The 19,276-nt window shown below is 41.5% G+C and overlaps 3 protein-coding genes across 3 annotated transcripts; all 3 read right to left on the reverse strand.

Moving 5' to 3' along the window:
* Nucleotides 1-4,392: 4,392 nt before the first annotated feature.
* On the reverse strand, nt 4,393-7,868 carry LOC121558142. The gene is made up of 10 exons (XM_045216503.1): nt 7,629-7,868; nt 6,561-6,649; nt 6,161-6,307; nt 5,894-6,039; nt 5,649-5,785; nt 5,440-5,524; nt 5,238-5,349; nt 4,926-5,149; nt 4,663-4,834; nt 4,393-4,529 (listed from the first exon to the last, which is right to left on the reverse strand). Exons 2-10 carry the CDS (start codon nt 6,640-6,642, stop codon nt 4,393-4,395), a joined length of 1,242 nt encoding a protein of 413 aa, XP_045072438.1. The 5' UTR covers nt 6,643-6,649; nt 7,629-7,868.
* A 435-nt stretch (nt 7,869-8,303) lies between these two features.
* LOC121558148 (free fatty acid receptor 2-like) lies at nt 8,304-10,511 on the reverse strand. Its single transcript, XM_041871621.2, has one exon. It carries the CDS (start codon nt 10,269-10,271, stop codon nt 9,207-9,209), a length of 1,065 nt encoding a protein of 354 aa, XP_041727555.1. The 5' UTR covers nt 10,272-10,511; the 3' UTR covers nt 8,304-9,206.
* A 4,998-nt stretch (nt 10,512-15,509) lies between these two features.
* Nucleotides 15,510-16,499, reverse strand: LOC121558146 (free fatty acid receptor 2-like). The gene has a single exon (XM_041871618.1). It carries the CDS (start codon nt 16,497-16,499, stop codon nt 15,510-15,512), a length of 990 nt encoding a protein of 329 aa, XP_041727552.1.
* Between the last annotated feature and the right edge of the window lie 2,777 nt (nt 16,500-19,276).

The raw sequence follows: 19,276 nt of genomic DNA on the forward strand, positions 1-19,276 counted from the left end.
GTTGAATAAGGGAAAAAAGTTGCGATGGAAAAAAGGAAAATAACGTAAAGTTGGCAGCTAAAACGCACAGGAAAATGACTCTTCTGCCTCGGGATAAACGTCCGGGGTGAAAAAGTTTAACGAAAAAAGATGAGTGAGGACAAAACTAAAAAGTTGGTAAATTTGTTGAACACAGAGATTGATTAAACGTTTATTAAAAGTAAAACGTGAATAGTTTGGCAGGTAGCCAAGTAGCAACAAACAGCACAGCAGCACGGAGACAATGCGGAAGCGAGACTCACTCAGTCTCTCTCTCACACACACACACACATTCATACACCCATTCTGGTTTACAGCTCTATCTGTTTAGCTATCCAACATTGTGAGAAAAAGTCAACACTAACACACAATCCATATTTGTCCAAATTAATGTCTTCCAGCAAATAAAGGGAAAAAACTAAGGATCTGAACACACCAAGAGCATCCGATTTTCTGCTAAATCACTTCCTTAATTAATAGGCTACCCACAACAGCTTCTATACTGATCTTTATTGCATGGTACATTTCCTGATCAGATGGCACACTTTTTAGGACAATGAGTATGCTGGGTTTTTACTGAGGGACTTTCTTTGGGGACCAGGAGTTTTGTCTATAAGCACATGCCACAGCACTGTTTTAAAAACTAACTCTACTCTCTCTCACTTTTCCCCCTTGATGTATATTCTTCCCTGCTCACACATTCTGTAATATCCCCCAATCATGATGCAACACTGATGCTATGTGAAACTTTAGGTCTATGTTGCATGTTGAACGGAATCCTTCTTCTACCATTTTGCAATCGTGTCAAGTGCTACTGTGCTGCTGAATGCTTTTATTAGTCATACTGTACTCTACTGTCAAAATTAATGTCTCATGGATGGTGTGGCTGTCAAATAGATATGTGCAATAATCAACTCAACTTCTGTTGGAGCATAATCCTTGAATAACCAGATTTTAAAAAGTGAAGGCACTTCCTGCACAGTAAAAACAGAAGTGTTAATTTAACTCCTATCGAGTTGAATTTAACTCTGTTTCAGATAACATTTGGTCCCACTCAAAATCAGTGTAAAATGTACTCTTTGGTCAGTGTAAAACTTTTAGAGTTAATTCTACTCCATATTGTGTAAAAAATAACAATGAAATGTGTCAAAATATTTAACACTGTAGTTTAATCACACTGTTGAGAGTAATATGATTACACTGTATAGAGTTAAGTCAACTACAATTTTACTTCAAAAAATGACACTTTAAAGTGTAATGATATTTACTTTTCATTTCTCTACAGTGTTTTTTTTTTTTAATTTAAATCATATGATGTAGTGTTACTGAATTATAGAAATATCAATACTATCAAATAAAACAAAGCACAATAATACAAGATGAGAGCACCCACATTTATTGAAAAAAAAAAGTATAATTTCAATGTCCGTGAATTTACATTGTACACCCATTGCCTTGTCTATGACAGAAGTATAACATCATAAAAATGTTCACCAGAGAAAGCAATATGGCACAACAAGGAGAGCTGTGTCATTTCCTCCATATGACCTTTGTATGTCAAAAGGTCTAGGGTAGTGCAGGTTGTCGACATGAAAAAAACTAAATCATGCTTTGATCTGATCACCTCATATGCATGGAAATGTTCTTGAAAAGTTACTGTAACTAAAGGCACTGTGAGTAGTAACAGTTTTTCACACATTATCAGAACTGACTCAATCTGATAAAACAAGGGCACTTCAGAGTCAACTTCGCCACAGATAACCAAGTGTGGGCGATAAACATACCCATTATGTTTAGCCCAATTAACCTTCATAACCTGAATGCTACTGGGCACTTGCATTGCCAAAGCAATTTCAGAACCTCCTTTTACCATATTTAAAGCCACCATTTTTCCTGGACCAATATCTAACCGACTAAAAGTTGTTGATCTTCGCCAACTATATGCCATATGATTCTGATGCTTTTTTGCCAGCGTTTTGGTAATATTTTTAAACGATTTAAGCTGTTTTTTGAAAAAATTATGTTTGCCTTCATACCTCATACACCAACTATGAAGTACAGGCCCTATTTTCTGGATGCAGCGGGGATAGTGGATAAGAAAATGGTGCTTTGGTAAAAGTTTTTTCTGAGGATACAACTTCTTAAACAGTGTATGGTGATCAACAATCAAATGTTTTAAATATACACATAGACCTTGAGATAACATGGGCGAGAATATAATGTTAATTATTTGCAATAATAAAAGAAGCAGGCCCCAGTGTTGGTCAGTAGAAGTTACCAAATCTCCAAAGATAAGAGGAACATTCCTAAGTAGCACCAGGACTGAATTGCATTCAGTCCCAGATCATTAGATCCTTCACTTAAATTAACAGTCACAGGCCTGTTATTTCTCTCTGTGAAACCATAATCAAAACTTTGTATTCTTGAATGTATTTCTCCTGATGTAACATGTTTTTCATTCAAATACAGAAATAATAACTTCAATTCGTACTGGCCAACCCCTTCTAACACATCATGCATCACATCAACTGAGAAGTTCTCAGTTGTGTGAAAATACCTCAATGAATTTAATATGCATGACCTTTTCACACCAAAAACATACGGAAGGGATGGATTACAAGCCATTTCTTGACAGTGAGCAGTATGCATATCTTTGGTGCGTAAAACTATTTTGGAAGAATCTTCAGAGAATTCTGTTTGAAAGTCCTCCTTTTCTGCTAAACAGAACCTGCAACAGTACCTTGCACTGAAAGACTCCACCAGACCAAACAAACTATGCAAACCCAAATTATCACCTGTTACCTGTACTACAGTGCCACGTACATAACCACTGTATAATGGAATCTCAATACCATCGCTCTCTAACACTTTAATGTCTCGAACAATGGGAGCAAAAATTTCACTAAAACCATATCGTTTAACATCTTGAGTATGAAATAAGGCGCACAGGTGTATGTTAGCCAAAAAAGAATTCCATTTTGGAGAGAAGTTTCTTAAAGTAAAATATACTCCACCCAATTTATGAATACCTCGCTTGGAACCCAATGGGTTGGCGACCTCAAAATCATCATAGAACATCTGGACCTGTATTGTCTGCTTCTCAGTTGAGAACAGGGGGGTGACTTTTAAAAAAAGATCCATCACAAATATCTCTCAGTCTAGAGTTGCTGGTAGCTGAGCTTTGCAACATTTCTGCAAAATACTGACTTTTAAATATTGACTGCAGTGTAGATAAAATTGGAATATACATGAATTTATCTTGAACTACTACCTGATCATATGTTCCAGTCTTTTATTTCGTCTTGTGTCAAATCTTGAACCAATCACACATTCAACTGGTTCTACTATTTCCCACTTGGCAGTCATAAATTTTGATCGCTTGTATTCCGAATTTAGAACTGTGAAAGGATTCTCTAACCCTCAAAACACGCCTCAACTTTCTTGCACATTTCTGTTTCTCTTTCATTACTAAATACATGCTTTATCACTGTTTCTTTAGCATGCTGATGAATATCTTGAACAATCTCTTCCATGGAAATCACTACAGTATTTACTGTACTTTGACCAACACCTGCTGCCTTTAGATCAGAAATAACAGCTGCACAACTATTTACAATGTATGGCGAAGATAACTCTGACTCAGCCTCTAAACATTCAGTCGACACTTCAACATGAGAAATATTACTGGTGTTGACGGTACTTTGAGGGTCTGAAAGATCATCTTCTATAGAATCTACTAAACTTTCTCCGTGGCACTTGTTAAGATGTTTTCTAAAACCAGAAAAGCTACCAAAAGAACGTGAGCATCCTTCTTGACCACATTTCAGAAAAAAGAGTCCTGCCTGTACATAGCCCATGAATTATCTTAAGGTGCTTAACAAGGTTGTTTGGACTTCCATGGTCACTTTTGCAAAGAAAACACTTCATAGTTTTATCTCAACTAACGCACCATTCTTGCTCGCAACTCAGCAACTCTAGGAGTCTCCTTTGTTTCCCCCATGTCGATGTTATAGATGGTTGTTTGCACAAAAGTGAAAAAGCTGCTCAAGGAAGAACTGTATGACGTACCAAATACGTAATGGGCTTTAAAGACTTCGTCAAAAGCTCCTACTGAACCTGTTGCCTTGCATGGAAGAGCATGCTTGTCAACCACAATGAAGTAGGAGTGAATGCTGCTCTGTGTGGATCCCTGGGCGAGAAGGTAGGGCTGACTGCTTTGGGTGATGTTGTCAAGATGCTGCTGCACACTGGTTCCAACCTACAAAAAAAACACATTCAACAGAATTGTTTTGGTGACTAACCTCTGACAATAGATAAGATCACCTCAAACTGTGCACAAGATTGAGATGATGGAATATATATTTTAAACAACTGTTAAGCATACCTTTGAAATCTGATGAGCTGATCTACAGCTTGATATGCAGACATCTTTCCCGGCCTCTTTCTACCTTGTGCAGATGGTGGTAGCAAATGTAGCAGCAGCAAGATGGCAGACATGTCACTGTCCCAGCCTACAAATAAGTAAATAAAAACCTGGTTAACATTGTGCCGTAGCATAACATTCTTATTCACAACTTGCACCATTATGGACATATAATGCACACCTACATTATCCACATAAAAAGTAAAACAGTTCATTCATACCATTCTCAACTTCAGCAGCTGACTCAGCATTGCGCATCAAATCCAAGAGTTCTGTGGTGGATACAAGTCCATGGCTTTCCTTTATTACTTTTGCTTTGAAAGTGGTTGGCCACTTCCCCAAGAATTTGTTGGCTGTGGCCTCACCAAACAGAAGTCTGAAATCTTGTTCTATCTGCAATGTAACACACAAAGACAGAAATAATGAGTGTTACCTTATTCTTCATTGGATATTTTTGGTGATGCAGTGAATTAAGTTGTCATACCAGTCCTGGTGTGTCCAGAAATCTTGGGAAGACCGAGAAGACATCTGATGATTTGGCTTCATCGTTGACCATTGCTTGCCGATATATGAAGGTCATTTTCATCTTCTCACGGACAGTGTTTTCATCAGCAGAGTGTCTCAAAACAGCAATAGCTGCTTCCACATCCTCATCAGATGGCTCTCTGTCATAGGTGAAGGGCTGACGATCACGGCCTGGCCCACCAACTTAAGACAAAATACAGTGTTAAGAAATCCTTTCTGTACAATTCACAGGTCACCATTATAATTACATGTCACTGATCAGAAAACATACCTTTAGGAGATTTGCTGACTGAGGCACCTCTTTCCTCTGCTGTTTTTCTTTGTATGGTCTTCAATCGCCATGCAAGGTATCCGGAACCACTCTCCGGATCGTAGTAATGATCCTATATTATTATAAATAAATTATAAAGGAGTACTATTCCCATTTCATAGAGTGAATATGTGCATAATGTTGCAATAACCCATTTACTTACATATCCATGTTGTGAGTATGGGTCTTCTAGATAGGGAAACAAAGCTACTATCCCCTGTGCTCTGACACTTTTGGGGGGGGATGTCCTAGCATATGAATTCAAAGTTAACATCACACTGAATTGATATTGCACAACACATTTTACATAATTAATAACCGGAAAATAATAACAATGTTTCTTTACAGCCCATCTATATGCTTAATGCTTACCCATGTGTTTCTGTCATCTCAGCAGCAAGTATGTTGATCATCTGTCTTCTGGTGGCATCTGTCAGAGATTTGGTTTTTCCGTACTCTTGCATAATGCGTTCACCACCAGGCTTTGATGTTAGGATTTTTTCAATCAGCTATAGGTGGAAAGAAATGTGCTTTCCGTAATTGTAAAACAATATGTAATGCTGTCACATGATGAAACAACATTCAGATTGGACTTAACAGCAATGTTCACCACTTACTGCTTTTGCCTCATAGTTTATGTGGCATGGCCTTTTAGGCTGGCTTCCTTCGCCAGCCGCTACTTCTTCAACATCGTCACACACAGTGAAATTCAGAATGATGGTGTCATCAGATGTACCCGAGCATGATGATGAATGAGAGGTATCTGTTCATTATGAAATTTGTGCAAAACATAGAAACATATTACAATAAACTGTTATTTTTAAGACAATAAAGGTTCTCATTCTGGCCTTTAAACTAAAAAAACTAATTGAATGAATGAATACCAAGTCCATTGCCCAGCATGATTCTGAAAGTTCCAGGTGACTCCTTTACTAATTCTTCAAAAACATCTGAGTCAACTTCTGTGTCAGACTGGTCATACACCTTAATGTCTGGCTTTCTGCTTTCTGGTATGTTGAATTTTAGACACACTGTTAAAAAAAGAAGAAAAAAAAGAAAAAACATGCATTCCCTTCTCACAAGAATCCAAGTTCATACTTAAGGTTGCCTCATGTGTTCACAAAATGATGAAAGACAAGGATCTGCACCTGATTTTATGTTACTGAAAATATAAAGCACAGCAGAAATGACTATAGACCTAAATAGATATCATAAGATAATAGCTTAATGCTGTATTATTTTGTCATTAGGGTGATATGTATTGCTTTAACCTATTATACCTACCTTCTTTCAAGAAAGCATTGAATGTCAGCTCAGACAGCTTGACGTATTTCTGCTCTTCCCCGAGCTGAACACGCAACAGCATTTTGCCTCTGTTAACAAAGAAAATATATATTCAAAATCATCATTTAGTGCTGGTTCAACTAAGCGTTAGCTAACTATCCATTTATCTCAGTAGTACTAGCTACGCAATGCACTATGCATTACTTAGACGTTACACTGCAATTACAAAGGCTGAAGTAGACAAAGTTGTGCTGGTTGAATATAACGTTAAGCCGCCATTTTCTGCAGCAAATGGGTGTAGGCTAGTTCAAGTTTAGAGGCACATTGTCCCATTAGCTACCAAATAACTAGCTATGTGTCAAAGTTAGCTAGCTCATTAGCCATTTTAGTTCGAACAGTAGCTAACCATTAAAATGGTTAAGCAATGTTAAACAAACCCGTCATGCAAATCAGTGATCTAAGTTATCGCTTTTATAACACCAACATTAGCTGGCTAACTATCAGAAGCATGCTAACATTACCGTTATATATAGCTTTATAAAAAACAGTTAACGTTAGTGTAAGGAAGCCTGGGAAGCTATACAATAACGTTAGCTAACAATACTATCTGTATAAATGTTTTGTTGTTAGCGAACGTTATTTTACGTATTTACCATTCTGACAAACTTCATTCGTGAAAATATTGCAACACAAAGAAAGACAGTTACCGATACTGATTGCAAGCTAGCTAACCGCATGACAAGCACAATCTGCGCTCATGCCAAACGGTGGTGTCCTTCAAACGAACTAATTAGCTAAGTTAACGTTACCTATTTTTAGCCATATGAAACAGCAAGCCATTCACAAAAATATCAAACATATTCCATGGGTATATCATATAACAGTTATTACTGTCAACCATCTGAACTTACAAGCTAATTTAGCTGGCTGATGACGAGGTCACTGCAAGGGGGACCGCCGCATGGAACTCGTGAACTTAAAATATGACCTTGACATCAGCACAACTCTAAAATTATGTAAAGTTAAAAAATACCGGTTTGGTGTTGAAAAAACGGGGATGTAACTTACCTAGCAATATCTGTGGCCTAGCTACTCCTTCGCAATCTTCCTCCACCAACGTACGTGCCAAACTTCAGCAAAGCAGAGTGGCGGGTATTCATCACTGCTGTAGAGTTGAAATTGTCACTGCGTATCTGCAGATTTTTACACTCACTTTTAACTCCACTGATAGAGCAACTTTACTCTCAAAAATGTTGAAAATACTCTATCTGGGTTAAAATAACTTTACTCTGAAATATTAACACCCCATTTTTTACTGTGTGGTATGAAAGTATTGAATCTATGGGTTTATGTTGGTGGAGTGGGCTTTACTTGCACGTGTTACAGGTACTGTACAGCAGCGTGCTGTATAGTATACATGCACCACCCATGATACGTAATCAGAGAAAATAGTCTCTGTGTAAATATTTGAGAGGCTCATCAATTATCATGAGTTACACTGTATGAGGAATTATGTCTGAAGGGATGGTCATCATGTTAAACATGTTATGACTCCAAAACAGTAGTAAGAACCAAGGAGCCACAACAACCTGATTCTGTTAAAGTATTCCATTGCCAACCTTTTTGCTTGTAATTTTGTGACCAATTCAATGCTGTTGAACTATTATAGTATTTTTGTTCCTGTAATTCACAAAATGAACATGGTTTTATTTCAACATAAATATCTTTATTTGGTTCCACAATCAAACAATGACGGTCCCATGTTAGAGCTGTATACAAAATGGGACAGTGAGTCCACATTCATTTCACGAAGCCAATAATAGTAATCTGTGGACACAATGAATCACACATACACACAAAATCCCTCATTTACGCATGTGTGCTCATGCATACACACACACACACACACACACACACACACACACACACACACACACACACACACACACCAACTCTGCTCAGTGCTCAAATTCAGTTGAATAGCTAGCACACACAGCGCATACTGTATCATCGTTCCTTTTCAACCATATACAATCATACTGTGACACTTGTTTGTGGTGCTCATCTCTCAGTGCTGAGAGATGTTGTTCTGATGTGTCTCTCAGATGTTAGAGTCATTGTTCTCTACAATTGAGATCACCATAACTGCTCCTAGTTGTGTAAACGGGTTTCAACCTTGTGAAATACAATTTTCAACAATGTTGAAAAAAACATTTGACCTGCTAATCAATTATCATTTTCTGTTCTGTTTGCCTATCTTGTCAGGCAACCCAATACAACAAATGAACTCTCAAACTTCTTTCATGCACTGTCACAGTAGGTATGTACTTATAATACATAATTGGTAATGATGCACTTGATTACAGCTAACTGCAGCAAGACAGTAAGGCAGTAACTCCCTATTGTGAGCCCTTGTTTTGTGTCTCTCAGGAGGAAGGAAGGCAGGCTCCGTATCTCCCATATCCTGTCTCTAATCTAAGAAGGAAGTTTGCCCGCCAATGATCAAACAGAGACGCAGATACAGTAAATGACAGTCTCTCCCGTCTCACATGTAAAAACATAAACATCAGAGTACTCATATCCTGCCTCTATGCATGAGGAGCACAACGTCTCATTTCAGTTAATACAGGCCCTATTCAATTAGCTTCAGATAGCATTCATCTCCACTTGTTTGGGTCCCTTATCTTTCTGAGGCTCACTCGTTCCCTTCCAAGAGGACCAGTGGATGTGACAGCCACAGAACACATACTTGGCCAGCCTGATTCTGGCCCCCTGCAGCATACTACCAAGGGTCCCTCTGACGGCCGAGGAGGAGAAGTAGAAGATGAAGGGGTCCATGCAGGCGTTGAAGGTGCTGCAGAGCAAGGCCATGTCCCTCCAGTCGGGGTTCTTCCTGGTTATGAAGCCCACGATATGGGAGACGTTGTAGGGGCCAAAGCAGAAGGCAAACACCAGCAGTGTCCCCAGAGCCAGGCCGATAGCACGGAGGCGTCTGCGGCGCCCGATGTGGGGCAGGCCAGAGAGGATGCGGATGAAGTTGATGTAGCAGAAGCTGCAGATGAGGAAAGGTACACAGAATAGAACCAGGCAGAGCTCCAGACGCACAGGCAGGAGGATCGCCAGTTGCTTCTCGCTGAAGTCCTCATAGCACACATTCCTGGAAGACACAATGTTGTCAACGTCACTAAGAGGCGTGCTGGAGACATTGGCGAATTCGTAGACGTTGGAAGAGTTGGTTGTGGAACTGAGGGAGTCTTGCGGTGGGTTGTAGTAGGGCATGATGACGACGATGCTCAGGTGGAGGACGGAGAAGGCCCAGATAAATACACTGGCCAACACGGCATACAGGGGCCGGCGCTTCAGCGTGTGCTGGATGGGGAAGGCCACGCCCAGGTAGCGCTCCACACTGACCGCTGTCAGGAATAAGGTGCTGACGTAGATGGTCATGTAGAAGAAGAAGCTAGATAAAGGACAGAGGATGTAGGGTAGACTCCAGGTCATATCGTCCGTGACTTCCTGCATCTTGAAGGGCAGGAAGAGCAGGAAGAGGAGGTCCGAGATGGTCAGGTTGAGGAGCAGGATGTCGATGGGCTTGGCTTTCTGCCTCACCTTCTTGCTGAATGTGTAAAAGGCCACAGCGTTGGCCGGGAGGCCCATCAAAAAGGTGATGAGGTAGACGGACAGACACAACGCAGTGTGGCACTCCTGCATGGTGGCCTCGGCGGTGGGTACAGTCACTGGAAGGCACGGGGAGCAAGATCTGTCACATCATCTCAGTGCAGTCTGGGGGGGGATGAAAGCGTCGCAGCGCAAGGGGCTTGATCTGTCAGACAGTCTGAGGCTTCAGAGGCGAAGGCTGCTTTTTGGGTCAACAGCCTGGAACAAACCCGGTTAGACAGCGTGGTTTTCCTGTCCCAGACAATAAAACCAACTCATCATCTCTTCAAGGACTCCAAGAGTCTGCTGACAAGAGAGGATAGAAGGAGATTACAACACGGCACATTACGGTTTCTGCCTTCTGTTACTCACTACTTACCCCTTTTAAGTATGCCAAGTGAAGGGTGTAATTGAAACAGAACATTTGTGTGCTCAATAATGACAATACAATACTAGCAGATGAAATAGAGTTCATAACTACAATAAAACCAAACACTCGGAAAGGCAATATGGTCAGTGTCTGTTGGCAACTGACTGTATACCTTTTGATTTTATGAGCATCTGGGTTTTGTTTAATGTGATGACTCAGGATGTGTGTGTCTGGCACATGGTTCTGTATACAAACTGTCTCAACACTACATTATTGCTTCTTGTGTCGTCTTTATAATATTGTCTTATCATTGGATGGACACCTGTTCTTCTTATACACACAAACACGGGACAGCTTGTAAAGATATTGGCGCTTATGTCCACAAACGGGTAATGCGTGGTCCTAGCTGCTACCATTCATTATTCTAGTTAGTACAACAGTCTTTTAATTTCCTGTTCTTAAACATCTCCAATAGGTCAACAATGGATTAAACAATCTCTGACATCATCAAAGGGAAGTCATAAACACAACACCTCACAATTAAGAAAAAGCTTTAACTCATTCTACCACAACCAGGGACTGAGTAGCCCTTACCATGAGGCTGTCACTACTCAGGTCAAGCATTCAAGAGAGTTATCATAGTGTGTCCGCACTGAACTGAGCTAAGAAAAACTAATACTAAGATATCTTATTATTTTACCCTCCATGTACTTCCAGCATCAAATCAAAGTCAGTATAATAAGGTAGGTAGGTAAGGCATGACCGTAGGAGAAAGTTAAACGAACATTACTTCCTTGTATTGACCAATGACTGACTAATATACTGTACGTATGGGAAATTCCTCACTCACACTTTTACTGGCAGACATGATGACAGTGAAGGATTGCCAGCAAGTCAAAGAACTCACTGATCTCTTTGCCAACTCTTTACATGGTTTTGTACTTTTTCTACCATAGATAGCTACAGTATTTCGTTCTACTGTGACTGGGACTGACCGCTGGAACACAAACAGTCTCTTGCACTGACTCTCTGCACCTTACCACACATGCTTATACATAAGCTCAAACTCAAACACATACATACCCGTGGGAAGTAGGCGTGCTGAGGGTGCTGCAGCACCCCCTGAAAAATCAGAATTTAAAAAATAACGAAAGAAATCTCAGCACCCCTATTCCTAAACTACTTCCCACGGCTACGCACACACGCACACACACACACACTCAAACACACACACACTCCATGACTGCTGCTACTGGAATACTATTTATTATTACTGCACAATGTCTATTTATTATTGACATTTCTTATCTATTGCACAATTACCCAGTCCTGTACATGTGTAAATATCCGACTTCAATTAATGAGTACCTTATGTATTATATTTTTCCTAAATTACTATTCTATTTTTACTTCATTGAGTTTTTATTTTACTACTCTTTGTATTCACTTACTTATTTTTTTCTATTGTTGTTGCATTGTCGAGAGGTGAACATGCAAGTAAGCATTTCATTGCACTGTGTACTCCATGTAGGCCTACAGTATATCATGTGTATATGACGAAAAAACGAACTTGACTTGAATTTATTGTAGAGTAAACAACCTTTTTGAAGTAGCAAAATATAAATAGAGAAAAAAATCTTACCTCATTCCACCGTGGATATCCTGTAAGGTCCAACAACTGAGTATGTATCTTCTTAACTGTATTCTTCCCTCTGTAGCTCTGACCTCATATTGACTACAGCCAGCCACTCTGTTTACAGCATAATCTAAACATCCAGCACAGTTAACGGAAAATGATAATTAGATAGAAACCGCTGCTATCTATCTCCAACGCTCTCCAAACATGGTTTCCGTAGTAACACTGTCCTGCGATAGAAGCTGGACGGTCTTAGGGCTAAGGGCTTTGAGGAACCGGCTTGTCTGCTCTGTTGGTTAATAGATGTAGACTGTTATCTGGCCTTGACTGTGACGGCCTCTTGATTAAGAGAGAAAGAGAGGAGGAGGGAGAAAACAGTGCATGAGAGAGAAAAGTGACTCACGTCCATTATAAGCATCCTACAGCAGCTCCTCCCTTGCTACCATACATACACCAGTATGATTAACCAAACATTGACTGTGGTGGTGTGAGTTCATTCTTTCATTCTGTAGGCTAACCACAGTGGAAAATCCCGCAACAGAATAATACCCAGTCATACTGACAAATATGATCCAAATATTTATTTAGTTATCCTACTTGTTCATTGTATTTGTCAGTATTATTGGTGGTGGGACATTTCTTAACAAAAAGGCAGACACAAAAAGGCACTTGTATCATTATTATGGAAGGTGAATAATGATGTTACCGGATCTGGTTGCAAATACAGGAAAAGTACCCAATCAGGTTGCCAATAGAGGAAAGGTGCTCAATATCAAAAGTCATTTGTAGATAATGTATAGTAAGCACACAGGTGGGAGCAACTGGTTTCAACCCAGGTTTGGTCCTAAACTAAAGAAGAGCATCATGAAAAAAACATTGACAATTGAAATTAAAGCTTTTCTCCTCCTTCCTATTTGTAGACTCTTATAAAGTACACCAAAAGTCAACCTTTTGAAGTGAGATTATGTTATGTTAATTGGTGCGAGACACTATTCAAGTGAGCAGATTATTTTAAACACTTCACGTTATAGGGCTTATTGTTTTCAAACAGTGAGTCAATTGTGGAATGTATGCTGACCTTTTGACCTGCCTCCTTAGAATTTACTGCAGTCATTGATTCTGATTTAGCTAGAAGATTACTTCTCAGAGTTTTTTTCACTTCTCAAAGACATCAGAGCAAAGTGCACATACAGTACACTGCCGTCAGAAAGTATTCACACCCCTTGACCTTTTCCACATTTTGTTGTGTTACAGACTGAATAAAAAATGGATTGAATTGAAATATTGTGTCACTGGCCTACACACAATATCCCATAATGTCAAATGGGAATTATGTTTTTAGAAAAGTTTACAAATTAATTAATTAAAAATGAAAAGCTGAAATGTCTTGAGTCAATAATTATTCAACGCCTAAATAAATGCAGGAGTAAAATTTGCATAACAAGTCACATAAGTTGCATGAACTCATTCTGTGTTTAACATGATTTTTGAATGACTACCTGATCTCTGCACCCCACACATACAATTATTTGTAAGGTCCCACAGTCGAATAGTGAATTTCAAACACAGATTCAACCACAAAGACCAGGGAGGTTTTCCAATGCCTAGCAGAGAAGGGCACCTATTGGTAGATTGGTAAAAAGAAAAGCAGACATTGAATATCCCTTTAAGCATGATTAAGTTATTAATTATACTTTGGATGGTGTATCAATACACCCAGTCACTAGAAAGATACAGGCGTCCTTCCCAGTTGCGATTTTGTATGTAAATCTTGGTGGGGCAAACTCAGAAATGTATTTTTTAGATGCACGCCAGCAAAGCCACTACACAACACAACACTAAACAATACATTAATTGTACTATAACGGTGTCAAACGGTGTCCACAAACTGTTAGGACCTACATAAAGCTGTAACAACAGCAGAGCTTTCTTTATAGCACCACGGAGTGAATCCTTACCACTGCTACACCTGGCTTTCAGCGGAGACTTGCTGGAAGTGAAACAGTTCATTCAGCCTCATTTACTGCCTTTTTAAAAAACATAGCTAATATGGCTGACTTGCTTAAACAAATGTGGTTTCTACTGAAAATTGAGATGTACAAACTATGGCATAAGGGAACGATTAGCGGATAAGAGGCAATCCGTAATTTTGATTAAGACATTAATGAGCGAGCTAGGACGGACGTAGTCAATATAACTATTTGTTCAGCACTTTTGAAATGTACAGCGACAGAATTCAGAACATGGGCCGTTCTTACAGTATTCTCCCTGCACAGCAAGTCAAAACCGTAGGATAAATAAAGGGGGCATATAAGCAGACAATGAAATCTCTTACAATATTTGATGATTACATTTCTTTAAAACAGGCTATAGGCTACATGTGCACCACCAAGTCAGAACAGTTGTGAGGGGGAAAGGCACCAAATTATTACGGTGAGGCACATGGGCTACTAACAGCTTACTACACAACATACACAGTATTACTTTCTTAGCTACAGTATACATATCTCCCAGGCATATTACATCATTTATGCAGCAGAATACAAAACATTGTTGAACTCACCTTGTTGTGCTTGTTCACTTGAACAGGAAGGTGGTGCGGCGGTCCTTCTTGTGGGCAGATTTTGTCATCAAACCTTGTCATCAAAGTCATTCTCTGGATTTATGGTGCTTTCAAGACACCAAAACAAGGTCAAATCATGAGATCAGTGATTTTCAGGTCGGACCTCTAGAAAGAGGCCAGAGTTCCCGACTTGGAATTCCGAGTTGGATGACCGTTCAAAACGTATTTTCCCAATGGGAGCTCGTTTTTTTTCTCAGTTCCCAGTTGTCTTGAACTCACTGAAGTCTGAAATGTCCCACTTCCGAGTTTCCAGTTGTTTTGAACACGGCAGAATGACAGCATGGCCAATGTATTTAACCTTTTCTGGCCCATGGTGTTTTATGTGAATGTTTATCCTTTAAAGCTAGGAAAAGAAACCCATATTCCTCAGTCTTTTCCATAAGAACCTAAGTGCAATAAATACATTGAACAGGCTAGCATTTAGCTAACTTATGTAGCTAGCATGTAGCATGTGTAGCATATGGCTTGACAACACACTATAACAGGGGTGTCAAACTAATTTCATGGAGGGCCTAGTGTCTGCAGGTCTTTGGTTTTTAAGACATAGACAACCAGGTGAGGGGATTTCTTTACTAATTAGTGACCTTAATTCATCAATCAAGTACAAGAAAGGAGTGACAACCCACAGACACTTGGTCCTCTGTGGAATGAGTTTAAGGAGCTCTATAAGAAGCTGTCATTGGTGCTTGGTTTGCTCTCCTTCTGAGTTCTGGAGCAGACCAACAGGGGGCAGTAGAGAGCCTTACGGCAGCAGCACAACCCCTGCACCCTCTCCACCAGGCTCTTCAGGAAGAGGTGTAAGGTACCCCTGAGGGCCGACGAGGAGAAGTAGAAGATGATGGGGTCCAGGCTGGCGTTGACGGTACTGGACAAGAGCGCGTCCACCCGCCAATCGGGACTCATCCAGTTGACGAAGCCCACTATGTGTGACAGGTTATAGGGCATGAAGCAGACAATGAACACCAGCAGTGTCCCCAGAGACAGGCCGATGGCCCGCAGACGTTTCTTGGGGTTGATGCTGGGCAGCTGAGAGAGGATCCGGATGAAGTTGATGTAGCAGAAGCAGCAGATGAAGAAAGGTACACAGAATAGAACAAAGAAGAGCTCCAGACGGACAGGTATCAGGACCTGCAGCTGCTCCTGGGTGAAATTCGTGTAACACACGTCCAGTTCCGAAGGGTCTGTCCGGGTGGCATTGGGATGGTCTAAATATTGAATGATGTAGACGATACTGACGTGCGCCATGGAGATCGCCCAGAAGAAGACGCTAGCCACCGTGGCGTACAAAGGCCGTCTTTTGAGTTTGTACTTGATGGGAAAGGCCACCCCCAGGTAGCATTCAACACTGATGGCGGTCAGAAATAAGGTGCTGTTGTAAATGGTGGTGTAGAAGACGAAGCTGGTCAATGGACACAGGAAGTGGGGCATGTTCCATTTCGTGCAGTCCGCCACCTCTTTGATCTTGAAGGGCAGGAAGAGCAGGAAGAGGAGGTCCGAGATGGTCAGGTTGAGGAGCAGGATGTTGATGGGCATGGCTTTCTGCCTCACCTTCTTGCTGAAGGTGTAGAAGGCCACAACATTGGCAGGGAGTCCAATCAGGAAGGTGATGATGTAGAACACTAGCACCAGGATGCTGTGGCCATATGTTTCCATGACTTCCTTCTTTGACAGAATTCTGCAAAAGAGGAAGGATACAGACAATGAGCTAATGTTTGCGTTAGCATAGTTAGTCAGTAAAGGTGTGAAGCAATTAAAGAAAACTGAGTCAGTGTCACTAGTTTGTATACAGAATTTCACACAAAGGTTGAATTCAGTCACAAGGATGGCTACAATGGGTGTGATGCAATTGGTTAACAAAGCCATGTAATTCTGTAAAACAAGATTTTCTTTGAGTCTATGGTTGGACTCTCTACAGTAGACAAATGGAGGTATACAGAGCAAACGTCAACATCGTTATGGTCCTCAAGTAGGGGACTTGTTGGCAAACCCTGCCCCCTTTCCAAACTAGCAAGACCTTGCCTCTGTAGGCATAGTGCATTGGAGTGAAGCCGTTAATTGTGGCAAACGAGGTACCCATCACAACAATAAAGGGAGCGGTGTGTTTGTGCTTCACAGCCTTGAGTATCCCAGATGCCTCTCAGCTAATCCCAGTGTTAATACCCAGCGCACGCATGAACCCCTAAGCTTCCTTCTATTCATGGTGGAGCAAACTAACAACATAATACTCCCATCATGACACAAGTGTTCAGTGGCTGGTAAGCCAAAAGGACGGTATTTGAAGAGTGACTTTAATTTCTACAGAGCGAGGGGTTATTTGGTTCCCAATGACACTTCCACAAAGTATCTGTTGAAGTGATAGTCACATATTTTGGGGCTAGCAGTGTTATTAAGGATGACCTCTGCACTGACATTATTAAGATTGTGAACAGAATAGGAATTCAGAAGAAGCTAAACAGATTTTCTGGTTTTCCATACTTCCCTGCTCACTCCAATTCAATGATTTGATGACAAGTGCATGTCAGTATGGTAATATTATGTCATTGTCAATTACATGGGGAAGAATGTAACCAAGGTAAATAATGACTTGTGAGAACTGGATCCTATTTTTCTAACCAACCTTGGGAGATACTGATTAACAGGAACATGATCATCTACTTCTCATTTCTTTCCCAACACTGACTCAACAATATTTTTGCAATCCATTTCTGCTAAAACACACCCCTTGGAGGAAGGGTATAATTATTAAAAATGGGGTCATGTGAACTTCAATTGTTTACAGAAGCCCAAGTTCTCCAGAAGGGGATATGGTATCTAAATGACAATAAACACGAGAAGAAACATGGTTTCAGATGTTCAAAACACATCTCAGTTATCTTGGGAATGGTGCCAAGACATACACCTGCAGGAAGGAGGTAGCCGGCTTTTATTTGTTTATCTGGTGTTGCCGAGGATTCGTCAAGGTGTTGTAAACCCTCAACTGATAAAACAGCTGTCTAGGAGGTAGCTTGTTATGAGAAACCACCATGTACTGGACATGTGGCTGTTCATGTGAGGGTAACTGTTTGAGGTTCCATGAGGTTTCTCACTCATTTGACAGTTTATTTCTTTAATAAGTTAGGGTAAGAAATGTAACATGACGCGTGGTGTAGTGTACAGAGCGAGATTTGATTGAGTGTGCTAGTTCAGTGGTCACCAACCCTGGTTTGGGGAACTACTGTGTCTACAGGCATTTTCCGCCAGCACAGCCCTAACACACCAAGACCTTGATTGAATAAGGTGTGTGTCACGGTCTCGGCCGAGGCTGCTCCTCTTCCTTGTTCGGGCAGGCTTCGGCGGTCGTCGTCTCCGGAGTACTAGCTGCCACCGTTCTATGTTTCATGTTCATTTGGTTTTGTCTGTTCATAACACCTGTCCCTTATTTGTGTCTTAATTGTTCCCTTATTTAGTTTCGTGTGTTTGGGTCAGGTGTTATGCGTGATTGTGAATGTCAGCTTGCCTCTACGTGTTTGGTTCTCTCGTTATTGTGTTTCGAGAGCTCAGACTGCGTGCGCTTTTCTTGTTGTTACCGCACTGTTGGTTTCGTGCGTAATTGTTCGCGCCACCCGGTTGGGTTGGCGACTTATTTGTGTTTGGACTCTAGTAAAGATCTGTTGAAGTCCTCCTGGTTTCCTGCACCTGATTCCTACTATTCCACCCACCACACTCTGACAGAATCACGCATCCTCACCATGGAATCAGCAGGAGCGACCGCGCCGACAGCCGAGATGGCTGAACGTCTTCGTGGTCAGGAGGACCGCATCAACCAGGTCTGTCATGCCCTGGAGGGGGTGATGAATACTCTGCACCGATGGGAGACCAGCGGGGTTCCCACACCTCCACGAACCGAACCAGCCCCATCGGTCAGCCCCCCTGCCTCATCTCCGGAACCTAGTGGGATTCGGCTCTCGCTCCCGAGGGCGTACGACGGCTCCACTGCCGGGTGTCAAGGGTTCCTGCTGCAGGTGGAGCTCTACCTCGCCACCGTACACCCGGCGCCCTCGGGACACGAGAGCGTCTCAGCCCTCATCTCCTGTCTCACCGGCAAGGCGTTGGAGTGGGCCAACGCCGAGTGGAGGAGAATGGACGCCGCTACCACGAACTATGCGGAGTTCTCCCGCCGCTTCCGTGCTGTGTTCGACCATCCACCGGAAGGGAAGGCGGCGGGGGAACGTCTATTCTACCTCCGACAGGGGATGAGGAGCGCCCAGGACTTTGCCTTAGAGTTTCGGACCCTAGCGGCTGACGCAGGGGTGGAAATGAGCGGGCCCATATCGACCATTTCGCTGCAGCCTCCGAGAGGACGTCCAGCGAGAGTTGGCGTGCAGGGACACGTCGTTGACGTTCGACCAGCTGGTCGACATGGCCATCCGGCTGGATACCCTGCTCGCCAC

The sequence above is a fragment of the Coregonus clupeaformis genome, unplaced genomic scaffold (assembly GCF_020615455.1).
Source record: "Coregonus clupeaformis isolate EN_2021a unplaced genomic scaffold, ASM2061545v1 scaf0726, whole genome shotgun sequence".
NCBI lineage: Eukaryota > Metazoa > Chordata > Actinopteri > Salmoniformes > Salmonidae > Coregonus > Coregonus clupeaformis.